Genomic DNA, 15633 nt, shown 5'->3' with positions numbered 1-15633 from the left:
TAGTTTACTTTCCATTTTGAAATAACCTGTTGGTAATTTGGCTCTTCTAAACAGTGCTAGTTAATAGTGTGTGCAATAAACTTGCACTTTGAATGATTAAGCATTTAATGAGCAGATGACATCACACAGGCAGTATGTTGTAAATGGTGGAAAGTACTTTAATTACTAAGGAAAACTCTGGTTTGTTAGAGCAACAAAATAATGTGGTTGACTTAAATGCAGCTTTGTTAGGCTTGCACTTGAAAAAGCAAGTTGAATTTTTGAATAAAAAAGCTCATTAGAGACTGATGACTTATAGACAGTACGCCAACAACACATTTTGAAAATTGAGTTTTTTTGTTCTCTGATATCCATCTTTTAAAAATACCCTAATAGGAACCCCACAGGCAATACTATGGACACTCCCTATTAACACAATGTTTTTTTGTTTTTTGGGGGGTTTTTTCCATTTTTTTGTCCGAAGAGTTTTTGCAGCGCTAGTGGCTCGTATTTTTTCGACAGTACGCAGACAGGAAGGAGGGTGAGGAGAGGGGGAAGACATGCGGCAAAAGTCGTTGGGACCGGGAGCCGAACCCGCGACGTCCTCGTCGAGGACTAAGGCCTCCAAACGTGGGGCGTGCTAACCCCCACAGCACGCCCCATTAACACAATGTTTAATGATCACATTATGTTAAACACTCTGGTGTACTTGTTGCATATTTTAGTGTTTTAAGATAAGATAGATAAGATAAATCTTTATTGTCATTGTCACAAGAACAACATAAAAGAATATGACAGATCCATAACAAACAGCAGAGTCAAACTTAGTAACGCAACAAAAGAATATTATTAGTTCTCATAAAAAGCTTTGTGAGATGCAGACCTTAAATCTGGACAGTAATTCTATTATATTCTATGGATAAAACTTTATTGTCCACTGAGGTGGAAAGTTTCCTGCAGCTCACTAAACAAAGTAAAACACATTCATGGAATCAGAATTTCATAAAAAATTTTAAATGCAAACACAGTTGTAGCAGCAGAGGTAATGCTGGCTTGGCATGTAATGAAGTGCAGAATTTGCTCTAACCCTCTGGTGGTGAATCATCTTAATGCAATGTTTGCCAGCAGGTGAAAATGAATCAAATTTGTTCCTACAGTGAAACTGACAACAAACAGTGATACTGCTCTCCCGTATGCAGGTTGGACTACAACCAGAGCCATTTTGTTTCCATGCAGCTGCCACATTAAGACATGGCAGGACAAGTTTGTTTTTGTATGCATAAACAACAGTCAGAGATTAACAGTAAGCTGCTTGTTTCTAATGGATTGTTGTCAATAACTTATCATCAGATGAAGATTAAGATTTATTATTTTGTGAACAAGTTCATAAAAATAATTGGTTCAGTGTTTTGCTTTGCTAATGGATAATAGTTTTGTGGAGTACAGCAGAGTGACTGGAGCTGTGAGTCAGGCTATATATTTATGCGTAAATGAAGAGATGAGCATGGCACAAAAGGAAATCAGATATCTGCACCAGCATGTTAAGCAGAATCTCAGCCACAAAGGAAACTCTGCCATCTAACCAAGCACAATGGTGGAAAATATAATGTATGCAAATGAGGGAAACAGACAAAGAAGCTATTCTTCCCTTCCACAGTCTGTATCAGATTCCTAACCATCTTCTCATCCCATTCACTGCCTCGAACTACATAATCAAACGTGTCTTTACTGCCTCATTTCTGTTCTCCAAATGTTTAAATATGCTTCTTATTTGAAATTATCTATTACTTTTATGTGATTGGGGGATTTACAGTTATGTAAATAAATAGATTTTTATTATCTAGTTGCTTTTATTTACAACAAACAGCAACAAATTCTATGTTATTAAAAAAATTGTAGCACAAACACCTGCTAAATTTGGTAGCAGTTATCAGAACCTCAATAAGCAGATATACCTTTTTGCTGTGCTGGGAATTTATAGTGTTATAAAGTCATCCCTTGTAGATTGTTATTACTAATACACCTTAAGCCACCACATATGTTATTCTTTTAGCAAATAACTTTTTTTTTATCTCTATACTCCAGTTAATGATTAAACTAAAATTATGGATGTTTACTACAATAATTGATTCACCATAATTAATCATTTCAGCCCTACTTAAAATTGTAGTAACTTTTTAGAGGAACTTTCTTGTGGTTTTGAAATTGCAACTTTTTAAAACCTTTCAATATCTTGATCTTAGTAACCACCCCGTGTGTAATATTATATGCTACAAAACTGTATTTGTAAGAAATGCCTATCTTTATTATACTGGTAAATAGGTCTTCTGTTGAGAAAAGCCTCTTCCTGAATTTCACTAGTTGATCAGATTTCCTACTACTAACAGCAGTGCCTCAACTGCAAAGTTGAATGGAAAATGGATTGATTGAATGTTTGAATTACTAATATGTTACTCTTTTGTGTGTTGTAGCTTCAAGGATCTTTGCGAAGGAAAATGGAAGGAAACACACCAGGACTGAAGCAGAACGGCCTCTCTTGTGCATTCTCAGGATCCGACTTTAAGCGTGTCCGTTTGGACGCAAGTGGCCTGGGTCAGGGTTCCTGCAACCACAACTTAACCCACCCTCTGCAAGGGTCCTCAACCATTGGCTTGCAGAGGAAGAACTATATGATGCCCCATGGAATAGGGTCTGACATGTTCCACATGACTCTGAAAGAAATGAAAAAGGAGCCCCAAGAGATTCAGTCTTGTGGCCACTCAAACTCTGAGATGATTTTCGACTTCAAAGATGAAGGTAGCGGGCAAATTGACCCAGAACTCCAGGAGCTGTTTGATGAACTGACAAAGTCCGTGCCTCCTCTGAATGATTTTGAGTTTGAGAAGATTCTAAAGCAGGACGATACCTTTGGTTTGGATCTAGGTCGGCCAAATTCAGCAGGAGCAGCAGCCACTCTGTGTTCCCCGGTGGACAAGGTGATAAAGACGGAGCACTCGCAAGATTTCGGACAGGGCCACAATGGTTCACCGCAGCTTCGACCGGCCTCAGCAGGTCCCTCATTCACATTGAACAGCACCGCCTCTACCAACACGTCGCAGAAAGGCAATGCCCAGACCGGACACAGCAGAACCATGCCCTGCTGGCCGGAAATATCCCACGCACAGCAGCTCAAGCAGATGGCAGCAAACCAGCAGCAACCAGGTGCTCTTCTACATCACCAGCACCAGACCCAGCATGTAGGAATGACCAGCTGGACTACAACCATGAGCCCTCAACCCACCACCAGCAGCTTCGCCAAAGCAAAAGTCTCTAACCAGGCCACACTCAACCAGCAGAAGATGGGCTCTCATAATAAAGGCATCAGCAACTGCCTGTTTAAGTCAAATGGGCACAATGGCTCCCATCAGCTAGACATGAAAGGTCTCAGTTCCAAGCCCACGTTGCACTTCAGCCCCAAAGTTTCTCATTCCACCAGTCAGTCCATGTCTATCATGACAAACTCGATGACCAAGACGGAGCAGCATCAACAGTCACCATCGCCGAGCCAGAACCAGGCACATTCAGCTCTCCATTTCCAGAACCAACAGATCTCAACGTCGAGTGCCGTCTGTTTACAACCCAAGTCAGTTTCTGCTGGACTGCCATTCAGAATGCCTCAACAGCAACAGGTAAGACCTTCAGTCAGGTATTATCTCCTCTTTAAGATTATAAAATGTAGATTTAAGCTTGAAAAGTTCAAGACTAGAATGAAAAATAATTAAATTCATTTAATTCTACTACACATGAAATACTTTTCACAAATAGAGCAGAGCTGATTGTCCTTATCAAGAACAATTGGATTAATTCAAGTGTGTTTGCACATTAGCACATTTCAGCAGCAAGGCAGTTCAAAGTGCTTTACACCATAAAAACGTAATAGAGTATTTAATTACGAAACAGCAAAAAACGTTACATTTTGTCAAATGCCATCATCAAAATTATCAAGCAAATATACATCAAATATATTTATCAAAGCTCCAGTTATTAAGAATCAGATGCAGCTTTAAGTAAATGGGGTTTTAGTCTTGATTTAAAGGAACTCAGTGTTTTGGCTGTTTTACAGTTTTCTAAAAGTTTGTTCCATAAAAAGGCAAAACAGTTTTTAATTACATGGCTGTTTATGGAAGCTTTAATTTACAAATCTCGTATTATACAGCACCCTGGACTTTTTTGACACGTGGTGCAGCACTTTTCTGATCACTCAAAGCACTAGAGTCACTTTCACCCAGTAGCACTCACTTTCATCCATCGATATGCAGAGTGGGGTTTAGAGCCTTGTCCAGGGGCACACTTACATGTGGTAAGTAAGAAAACTGGAATTGATCCCAGAAACGTCTGACCACAAAATCTCTACTCTTCCCATTGAGCCACAGTGGCCGCTGTCATCAAATACGCATCGACTGGTATTTTACAAATACCAGTGGAGCTTACACTGCTAATTCCTAATGTAATGCTGAGGACAATTTAAAATATCAACTCTGTAATGTATTTTTTAAAATATTAGACAAAAATGTATTTAACACTCACTGGAAAAGAATTTTAAAAAGCAAAGAAAACTAATTATTTGACTGCAAATACGGATGTATTGTTCTTTTATCCTTACTTTAGTTGTCGTAAAGTTTAAACATTTACACTTACAGTACAGACCAAACGTTTGGACACACCTTTTAATTCAATGAGTTTCCTTTATTTTCATGACTATTGACATTGTAGATTCACACTGAAGGCATCAAAACTATGAATAACACATGTGGAAATATGCACTGAACAAAAAAGTGTAAAACAACTGAAAATACCCCTTATATTCTAGTTTCTTCAAAGTAGCAACCTTTTGCTGTGATTACTGCTTTGCACACACTCTGCATTTTCTTGATGAGCTTCAAGAGGTCGTCACCTGAAATGGTTTTCACTTCATAGGTGTGCCCTGTCAGGTTAATAAGTGGGATTTCTTGCCTTATAAATAGTCATGAAAATAAAGAAAACCCATTGAATTAGAAAGGTGTGTCCAAACTTTTGGTCTGTACTGTATGTCTGTACGCTCTGAGTGCTTGAAAATTAAGTCAAATTCCTTGTTTTTTCGCACAATCTTGGCCAACAAAGCTATTTGGATTCTGATGTTACCTTTGCTCCTATTAAGAAGAATTAATGGTGGCAGGAAAGCTGGAAAAAAAGTTATTCATGTTATTATATGTTCTCATTTCAGTTTTTAAAGAGTAGTCGCAGTCAGTCAGTATTGACAGGCCAATTTAATACATTTTATATTTTTGAAAGCGCCTTTCCCGGCACCCAAGGACACCGTACTAAATACACAAAATCCATTAAAAGAAATAATAAATTAATAAAATCACTTGAATATATTCATTTTTGTGCCCAATAAGTGAGGAAGCCACAGATTACTAATTAGATGTTTCCTAAACATTGATCATTGTAAAATGAAAAGGAAAAATTACAAAAATGCTTCAGTTACATTTATTTGCACCACCAACAGTTTTGTTGGTGGCACTTATGATTTCTTCATTTTTAAACTAAACTTAGAAGTAATATTTTTTTAAATCTATTTTTCAGTTTTTAATGTATTGAATGGATTCTATTTCTTTTTTTTTTTTTTTTTTTTACAAATCTCACAAAGAAGCCAGTAAGTGAGTAGTGCACAGAATGTATCGCCAAATATTGAAAAATTAAGACAAGTGGTTACAATTACATCCATAATCTGTAGTGTTGCTATGAAACGCATATAAATACCATTTGAAAGCAAAATCACACACATAGGTACAGTAAAAGTAACACACTGCTTAGTCAGACTTCATATTTGGAGTCGTCTTCACTCGGTTTCCCCCGGTTTGCAGCCGCCCCGCTGCCTCAAACAGCTCTAATGTAGTTCTGTTTGTTTTGGGACCTGCTCTTCCTAATGTCTCCACCTTGGCTGCTGCGAGTCCCTTCGAAACGTCTGTCCCCTGCAAGTGTTTTGACGTTGACACAGATTGCCAGAGCATGGCGAATTAACATGCAGAACTTCTAATTTCTTTGCTTGTCGCGGTGGCTCCCTGTCAGGGCGCAGATATGCGCAGCGGGATTTGCTAATTGGAGGTTGTTAGCTACAAGGGACAAGTGGTGGAAAATGACAGTAATCTTCTTAGCCTGGTGCCGGAGGTTGAATCGCTGATTTGTTATGATTGGAGGAGATTTAGACTGTCCCTTCTTTCATTTTATGCGCCAACACTATCTGCGACTGCCTTTGTGTGAAATGATAATGTGAGCCACACAGAAAGCTCTTGTAAAGTGTGCAGATCAAGGGAAGTGCCTGAGCGACCGGGGGAGGATGGGAGAAGGAGGAGAAAAGGAAGGGAGTTTTAGACATCGAAGTAAACGAGTGAATGGCAAATCATGCTTTAACGCTCTTCATCTACTATCTAGATGTTCTTCAGTCATTCTTGCATCTTTCATGCAACTTTCTGCAATAGAAGATGTTTTAAAAACTGCCCTCCATCCAAGCTAAGTACAAAAAAATTAAAAACTGATCAAATTATTAAAATCGCACAAGAAAAGACGTGAAAGAGATAAGACTGCTTACAATTTGTAAAAAAACAAAAAAAAAGTATAAAATAAATAAATTCCTTAAATAATACATACATTTGTAAACCACAAATACAAAAAAAGAGGGAGAAGAGACAAATATATATATATATTATTCATCAGGATAGCATTGAATTTATTTGGTGTCAGAATAATAGAAGTATAAGAATATGTTGTTGCTAACTTCATATTCAGAGATTGACCAACACAATGATTGCTGCGCTTTTAAAAGTTTTCTGGAAAAGTCAACATGATGTCACAACTTTGGAAGCTTCTGACCTCATAACATTTTAGGTAGTGGAGGTAAATATACAATACATGCAATGTGTGCCTCCAAACATACTGCATCTTTATGTACAATTTCCAGATGCCTGACGGCGCCACATTTATCTGATTAAATCTTTATATTAAAGCATAAAGCTTATAGGAATCATACAGAAATAGAGGTGAAAATGCCCCAAGAGACATTTCAGTCTGTCAATGTAGACTAAACATGATTAGGATAAGAAATTAGAAATACAGCTAATAAACAAAACTTTGGTAAACATAGTAAAAAAGTGTAAGTTAACGAAACACATGCATGTTTTTTTTAAAGTTTTAAGTACAAACATAAAAATGTGTAATTTTTCCACTCATTTCAGAAAGTGAAACTCATAAAATAGATTCATTTTCATTATTAAATGAAATATTTCAAGTCTCTATTGTAATTTTGCTGATTATGGCTTACAGATAATGAAGGCTCAAAAGACTTAGTCTCAGAAATTTACCATATTACTCAAGAAGTTAGAAAATTATGTTTTAAACAGATATATGAGGCTTCTGAAAAGTATGTTCATTTCAATACGCTCAGTACTTGGTCGGGGATCGTTTAGTTTGAGTTACCACATTAATGCGCTGTGGCCTGGAGGAGATCAATTATCTCACCTGCTTGGGTGCCTTTTCCTTCCACTCAACTTTTAAACAACACCCAAAATATAGGAGACGCTGAATTTTAGATCTTTATTATCTGCAAGCCATAATCATCAAAAATTATAAGAAATAAAAAGTGTTGAAATATTTCACTCTAAGTGCAATGATTCTGTATATTTCAGTTTCAATTTATTTTCACAATATTTATATATTTTTAGCTGTACTTCTAAATTGATAAGCACATATTTAAAAAATTATAGAATAAAGTTATTACACTGATGGAAAACAGGAAAAAAAAAATGTTGCAGATATCTCTGCCCATTCCATTAAATTTAATTTCAGCTCATATGAAATTAAATTTGGTGTCATTTTGGCAAAATGACATTGCAGATGTCTGAATGAGCATCTGAATTTACAGCAAACTGGAGGCAGAAGATGGAAACTGTTATCCAAACATGCTGTGGGATTCCAGCGATACAGCCATAGCGAGTCGTTTTACCAGCATGTCAGAGCCGCCAGAGGCAGGATATTCAGTTTGACCTGATTTTTAAATGCAGCAGCCTTGTGTGCGACGAGAGCTAAAAGAGAGAGGTACAGAGAAGCTCTTTCTATTTTATGACATTTCCATCTCACCGACAGCAACAGCAGCTGCCGTTTCTCGTTCCTCGTGCTGACACGGCTCGAATGCTTAGCTGGGACAATAGGAGGAGACCTGTCAACACGGACGTCATCCGCAACAATCCTGACGATCGTCAAAGTGATGTCTGGGTTTTGGTTATGTTCTGTCAGTTTTCATAGAACAATACAGATTTTTATTGATGTCATTAACAAAACTTTGAGCAGACACTTGACTACATTTCTACTCTCTTAATTTTTTCAGTAGCACAGAAAGGATGGTTTTAAACACATCTGGCTTGAACTGTAATATTTAGTCTGTTGGAAAGACGATATTAGGGCAAATGGGATTTCCAATATTATTGGTTGAAACAAATTCACATTTTCAAACGTAGTCTATTTCTCTCTTGTCACTACAGTCCAACTTTTAATATTTTTGGCACCATTATCTGTGTCATGCAGACCTAGACGACAATACAGTTCTAATACATAGAACTGTATTATTTTAATGTTTACAAGATGAAATGATTCCAGAACACAAATAAAAACTAACGCATCATAAAAAAAAAGTCTTAAAAATGTACTTTGATAAATTAGACGAAAAAAAAACAAAACAGACTCTTCCAAAGCCCTTTGAATAACCTCAGGACTTAAGATATTGATGTTATGAGACTGCAGTACAGTTCAAAGGGGGTAAGGTTTCTGGGACATCTTCCCCTAGGACCTTGTATTTTACATGAGCTTTTTTGTTTTGAACAAATTATGCAAACACAGTGCTCATATTGAAGTTGAAAAAGTAACAGAGAAAACAAACAAGAGCCGCATTGTAATTTTAGAACGTCTGTTCAAAAATGCAGATAATGGTGTTTGTCTGTCGCAGTCAGCTGGGACAGGGTTAAAAATCTAGCTAATGAGGAAAAGGAAAAAATAAAGAGCAAAATCTTTTCCAAGCTGAATTAATAATGCCAGAGAAATAAAAGTCCTGAAAGAACAGCTTGATCCCTCTGTGTAACAGCAGTGACCAGCAGTGGGCTTCCTTGCGCTGAACAAATCTGTGAACCTTCATTTGAACCAACACAGATTGGTGTTTATTTAAGACTTTTAATAGTTTTATTTCTAATATTCACTTTCTGAATTATGTTTTGTGATTGTAGCGGTGCTGTGCCTATTGATTCCTTATTGTTTACATGCATAGGACCCCAAACAGTTATTGGCCACCCCTGGGTCAATAACTGTTTGGGGTCCTATGCAGAATTTTAATTGGGGGCTCTCTTCCTGTTGAAACCTTAAATGAATAATTCATAACTGTCTTTTTCCTGTCATGCAAAAATATATGTGCTTGTACACAGAATTGAAAATAAGAAAGACAAAAAAACATCTCATTCAAGTAAGGCAGATGGTTGTTAATCTTTATACTCAGTTAGAAAGTGACTACAAGAAATTAGCTTCTTTAATAAACTTGTAACCAGCAAGTCAGGGACTCAGAATTTTTTGCTTTTTCCAATCTGTGAATGCACCACAATAAGCACTTTCAGGTCATGCTGACACTTAAAACTCTTCGGTGAGAAATCTGTTACTGAGTGAAATAGACTTGATGTCAAGTCAGAGGAAGCTCTGAGATATAAGAGTCAATGTAAAGAAAATTGTTTCTGCACTGACATGACCAGAGTTCATTTGGTTTCAGACACAGTCTGGTGATAGTCCAGCAGACTCGGCTCAATTGGGGTTCATTTGTTGTGTCTTCAGATGATTCAGTTCTCTTTCACACTGCAGTGTGTCACACTTTAATCTAAACCCTTTGAAAAACCTGTTTGCCTGTGGTGGCGCTGCACCAGGAAATTATCAAGGAAATGACACAAAAACCTCTGAAGAAGACATGAGCGCAAGTTTCTTCTCAACAAAATTCAAGCAAAAATGGAGTAGAAATTTTCTGTTGTCTTTGGCTAAATAACACGAGCCATTTCTCCCGCTATCGCTAGACTCTTGTTTGATTAGGTTTTATTTACCCAGAATACCCGATTCACTTCCTGCTTTTGGAGCAGTCTCCAGTCCGACTAGCATTCAGATTTATACCACACCGAAGTTCACTCCAGCTGATATGAGATCCACATCAGTGTCCAATTGCACTTTCACACCTCTGTTAATGAACCAGACTTTCTAGACAAACAAACTAGAATTTGATTAAAACAGACAAAACTGGACTGCTGTAAATGCACCTTGAGACTTTCAGCAGTGAGACATATTACCGAATAGCGACCTATTCGGTAATATGTTCTTAACGAGACATAGGAAGTAACTTCTTGCTTATCTAAGAAAAAAATCGGACTAGAAACAGGGTAATTGCTCTTACCCATTGTCAAAATGGGAAGGTCAAAAGAACAAGGCATTCAAGTAACGTGTGTTGATCTTTACAAGTCAGGAAATGGCTACAAGAAAGAGGGTACCTGCCAAAACTTGTCCATGTGTCCTAAACATTTTGCTGATGATCTTGTGGCACCACCTCCTTCAGTAAGACTGAGAGCAGGGCCCAGTGGGTTGAGCCAGCAGGTCACTCTGGCAGCACTGTGAAGGGAGTACTTGTTTCCTGGGAAAAGGAGCAGTGGCCAAGTCCAGATGCCGAGGCCCTCCCCAGGGACAGCATCCTGAGAAGACTGGAGGAAGTGCAGTGTGAGAGCAGGCGAGGCCCGCGCAGCCGCAGGATGAGGGGCTAAATCACTCGGCTCCCTCGCTCTCGAGCCTGAGCCACATGTGGTATTCATTTAAAACAAGCTTGGGAAGAATAAAAACGGGAAAGGGGGGGGTGGCGGCGGGGCACGGAAAACAGCTTTATGACACATCAGGATTAAAGGATAACTGAGTCGAGTTAAAAACACCCCTTCTTTGGATATTTATGTACAACAAGGGTTAGGTGGAATGAGCCCTTTACAGTTTTTCAGTGATGGTCACCAGTTCTTCCACAATCACTAATTGGAGAGAGTGAATCAAAACCTCAGAGCAGAAAGGAGAGATCTGTTTTGATGTTTCTCTCAACGTCATTACCAGTCTTGATTTACTGTGTGGGTAAAAGTCAGTCAGAGAGGCAGAAAATGTTAAATTCTCTGGAAGTCATGATGAGTTTTACCCCCATCATTCTCTAATCTGAGTTGTTACTTCTCACAATGTCAGGCCATTCATTTAGATTCGCTCAAACGCACTCATGCGGTGAAAATACATAAACACTTTCTTTTTTTTATTCCTTTTGAGGGATCACAAAATCACCGCCCTGTGGTTATTCATTTTCTGCTAAAAATGTCTTCTAATAGCTTTTTCCAAATGCGCTGTTGGATTTCTAATCCATTTCACCCTGGGAAACATTTTAAGTCAACACAATGACTGACACTGTACACACAATGTGTTGACTTGGATTTAGTGCACATTAACCTCCTTCGTGAGCAGCGTGAGGGTGTCCTCACATTGCAAGCCCGACACTTGGTTCTCTTGGTGCGTCCTGAACGGTCCGCTCTGACGCCTAGAAAGCCTAAGATCTCAAACAGCAGTGAGGCTGAGAGCTTATCTGCAAAAACATACGAGGAGGAGTTTTTGGATGTCTCAATTAAATCCGAGTGTGGCAGGCTACAACATTTTAATCAGCGTCACGAGCCAAATGGATTTGCAGAGGATGGGATGTCTCCCTGCCAAAAGCACGCAGTGATCAGTAAAGGAGAGCTTATTAAATGGAGGTGGTCACGGCGCTGGCGCTTAACTTCCCATCGGCACACATTTCCTGCTGTCTCAGGGATTTTTTCCACTCTCTTTAGACACAATTATCAAGGGAGAGGCAGGCCTTGAGGAGGACGCTCTCTCTCTCTCTCTTTTGCTCATCCCCTTTCCAAAAAAAGCCTCTCTTTCTCTCTCTGAGTCTCCCTTTCTCATCTGCAGAGGGAGTAGCCTTGACCACATTCTGGAGTCTGAAAAGCATATTTCACACAGATATTTAGTAGCTTGTAAGATTTCGCCCTCTTGTGGTAGATTTGTGTTTTTGCATTGATTCAGATTTTCCTTGTTATGGCTCATTTCAAGACTCTTGGCAGGGACTGAATGTTTTACACACTCATCTGCACTTTTCAGAAATACCATGAAAAATGTTATGCATTTATTTATTTATTTTGCCAATTTGATTCAAAAACCAGAAATTCACTCTACAGATTCACAACACAGAATAAGTATTAATTGATGTCAATGTTAATATAGTTAATTAGTCATAAAATATAGTTTCTCTAAAAAATTAGAGAACATATTATTAATTAAAACATATACATATTTATATTACTGCTGCTTTCACAGCTGTAAAGCAATAACTGAGAACTGCCACAAGTACGCCGTTTACTAAAGGTAATTGCTACAGAAGTTGGAAATTGACTGTGCATTCAGGCATTTTACTGAAAGGTTTGGTGAAAGGAAAAATGTTATAGAAAAAGGTGCACAAATCTATTCTAGTACTTAACAAGGCTTGAATGGTAGCTGTAGTCAGAGCTTCAAGTGTCGCCACCTATAGGCTCATCTATGATATAGACTAGAACTGTTCCACATCTTGAGCTAGGTCACTACTGAACCAGAGGTATGTATTAAATATTGTCAAATGGAGGATGAGAGACAGACAAAAATACATGCATGCAATGCATTAATCGTCAGCAGATTCACAGGCTTTTCTTCTCTACACTATGCTGCAATTATGCACTAATGTATTTAGTGTAAAGTACATGGATAGGCTTTCAGTAGAGTGACATCTCTGTATTAAAAATGTTTCTATTTGTCTTCAGCATTTTAAATTATGAGCAACTGAATTTAGGGTTTTTATTATTAGCTATAAGCTGTAATCATCAAAAATAAACACTTCAAGCATATGACTTTGTGTAATGAATTTATAGAATGAATTTCACTTTTTTAAAATAATTTACTGAAATAAATTAGCTTTTAAATGATATCCAACTCTATTAAGATTCTTCACTAAAAAATCTTTTATTTTTTCCTCTATAAAGGCTGTTCCTGCTGGTCCTAGGATGCCCACCAGTGGAAGCTTAGGAGGCCTATCAGCCCCATCACAACCGCAGCCGTCAGCGCCTAGCAACCAGCAGAAAGGCCCGGCCAGAGGCCCACCCATTCAGAGACAGGTTAACCTGCAGCAGCATTCCATCAGCAACACAGTAAGCTGCGTTTAGAGCTGAGAGAATTGTTCAGCAGTGGTCAAGCAAAGGCTACAACTAACAATTATTTTACTAATCAGTTTTTCTATCAGTTATTTTTCATGATTAATCGATTAATCTGATTTTTAAAAATGGACAAATTTTTCAGATTTCTTATAAACCACTTATTCAATATTAGAAATACATTAGAAGTAACAAATAAAAAGCGAACAGGTTTTTTCTGCAGCTAAAAAAATACTCCTAACATCAACATATGAAAAGGTCAGCATTTCTGTTTGACTTATCAATACAATGTAGAGCTAATCTGGTGAATATTATCTGGATTAACTGATTAATAATTTGATAGCAAAAAGTGATAGGAGATTTATTTTATTTTTTTTACGGAACTGGAACCAGATGAAGCTAAAACTGCCAATTGAAGAGTTTTGGATAGAACAAATTGATTTATTATCGATTAATAAATTAGTTGACGATTATTTCTGTAATTGATACATCACGATTAATCCTATTAATCATTTCAGTCCGTTAAGCATCCATTGTACATGTCTAAATTTTTCTCTGCTTTTCAGGATAAAGATAACACACATGATCAGTTCAGTCGACATCTCACAAGACCACCTCCGGATTACAAGCAGTCGAGAAGCTTGGTGGGGATTCAGCAAGCAAATATCTTTCCAGGTACTCTGCTTCTAAACATTACCGTACATGCAAATTAGCATCAGCGTAAGTCCCGACTGGTAATCCTGAAACTGACTAGTTTTTATGTCTCTTTAGGTCAGAACCCTGCACAGTCTCCCAGCAACGGTCCTGACAATAACCTGCAGTCCATATCTTGCCAACTCTCAAGCGGGCCTACTTCAAAGATGAGCCCCTTACCATCGGATCGCAGATTCGGTATCAGGCCAGACTGCCATCCAAGTTCTTGTATCGGCCAGTTCCAGCAGCAAAACAGTCACGGTCGTATAGGACTGAGTCAAAGTAAACCGAGGTTCCTGGCACCAAGCACACAGGGGAAATCCTTTGGGATGAACAATGTAGCAGGTGTGCAACATCAGAGGGCAACAGCTGACTTGCATTCCTCCAGGGTGCCAGTACAGAATCTAGGAGGCTCGATGACAAATGTCAGTCTGAGCTGGGGGTCAGCCAACAAGCAAGTGACAGCTGGACTTCGGCGTCTGCCCAACCCGCTGCAGTTGCAGGGTGTGCAAGACCTGCCGAATCACCCGTACCAGCAGAGGCACGTCGGACCGCCCAACCAGGTAGCACCAGACGCCGGGATGCCATCCCTAGGAGACGCAGGCCAAGCCAGACCGAGTCAGGCCATGATGGGCTGTCCATCCCCTCTGGGAAACCTGAGCCACGCCTCTCCTGAACAAAGGGTGCCGGCAGCCAGCTTTCCAGATGCCAGTCCCAGTTCAAGCAGCTACCAGAACAACAGATCCAACCGTCTGACCTTTGACTTCCTCCCGGAAGGGGACAACACAGTCCCTGGAATCAATGCAGACTCAGACTTCATTGACTCCCTGCTTAAGTCGGGCTCTGGAAACGACGACTGGATGAAAGATATAAACCTGGACGAGATTCTGGGAAGTCACTCGTAAGTTTAGATTACAGACTGCAGAAAATGTACCTGCAGCTCAAATGATAGAGTTTATATCTGTAATGTAGAAGGGTTACAATTTGTAAGTATTGTTCAAAAAAATTTTATAAATCCAAATTAATTGTTATTCATGTAAACAGATTTTCTTGGTTTTGTATTTACTGTGAAATAAATGTACGTTTGTGTTCGCATATCTGTCTCCAGTATATTCCCCCAAGAAACTGCTTTCCTGTTTTTGTGGACTGTATTTCATGCATTAGTGCTGTTATAACATCAAAAAATACACACTGTGAAAAGGAAGTTACTTCTAAAGTCACTTGGCTCTGAGTTTCTTACCCCACATTTAGCATGTTCTAGTATTTACCACACTGAATTTTCCAAAACAAACGTTTTCTCTTATTGTTCGGCCATTTTCATCTGTGGTAGTTTAAAATGCTGTTTTAAATAATGTAACCCTTATTTTTCTCATGTGATATTTAATACTCGGAATAGTAATTAGGGAATATAATACATGTAAGTAATAAAATTTATTTGAATAAAATAGAAGTTTATTTCTTTTTCTTTAACAAGACTTAACATTAAAGACAGGTTTCACACGCTACACGCTTTCACTGTAGAGTAGAATGACTTGTAGAATAAAAAAATCACTTAAATAGAACTTGTCTGACAATGTGAAGGAGACACAGATCTCAGTCTAATGAAATTAAAGAACAAACTAGATATACAGAATGAGTA

The 15633-nt window shown here is 38.4% G+C and overlaps 1 protein-coding gene across 1 annotated transcript in view; it reads left to right on the top strand.

Moving 5' to 3' along the window:
* The window catches only part of maml2 (mastermind like transcriptional coactivator 2), a 53727-nt gene extending 38595 nt beyond the window's left edge, over window positions 1-15132 (top strand). The window contains exons 2-5 of the mRNA XM_027998918.1: window positions 2451-3647; window positions 13134-13298; window positions 13868-13976; window positions 14073-15132. Coding sequence (XP_027854719.1) covers window positions 2451-3647; window positions 13134-13298; window positions 13868-13976; window positions 14073-14899 — 2298 coding nt within the window. The 3' untranslated portion in view covers window positions 14900-15132. The remainder of the gene's footprint in view (window positions 1-2450; window positions 3648-13133; window positions 13299-13867; window positions 13977-14072) is intronic.
* Window positions 15133-15633: the final 501 nt, after the last annotated feature.

The sequence above is a fragment of the Xiphophorus couchianus genome, chromosome 18 (genome assembly GCF_001444195.1).
Source record: "Xiphophorus couchianus chromosome 18, X_couchianus-1.0, whole genome shotgun sequence".
NCBI classification, from domain to species: domain Eukaryota; kingdom Metazoa; phylum Chordata; class Actinopteri; order Cyprinodontiformes; family Poeciliidae; genus Xiphophorus; species Xiphophorus couchianus.
This window is presented reverse-complemented; position numbering and strand designations above follow the sequence as displayed.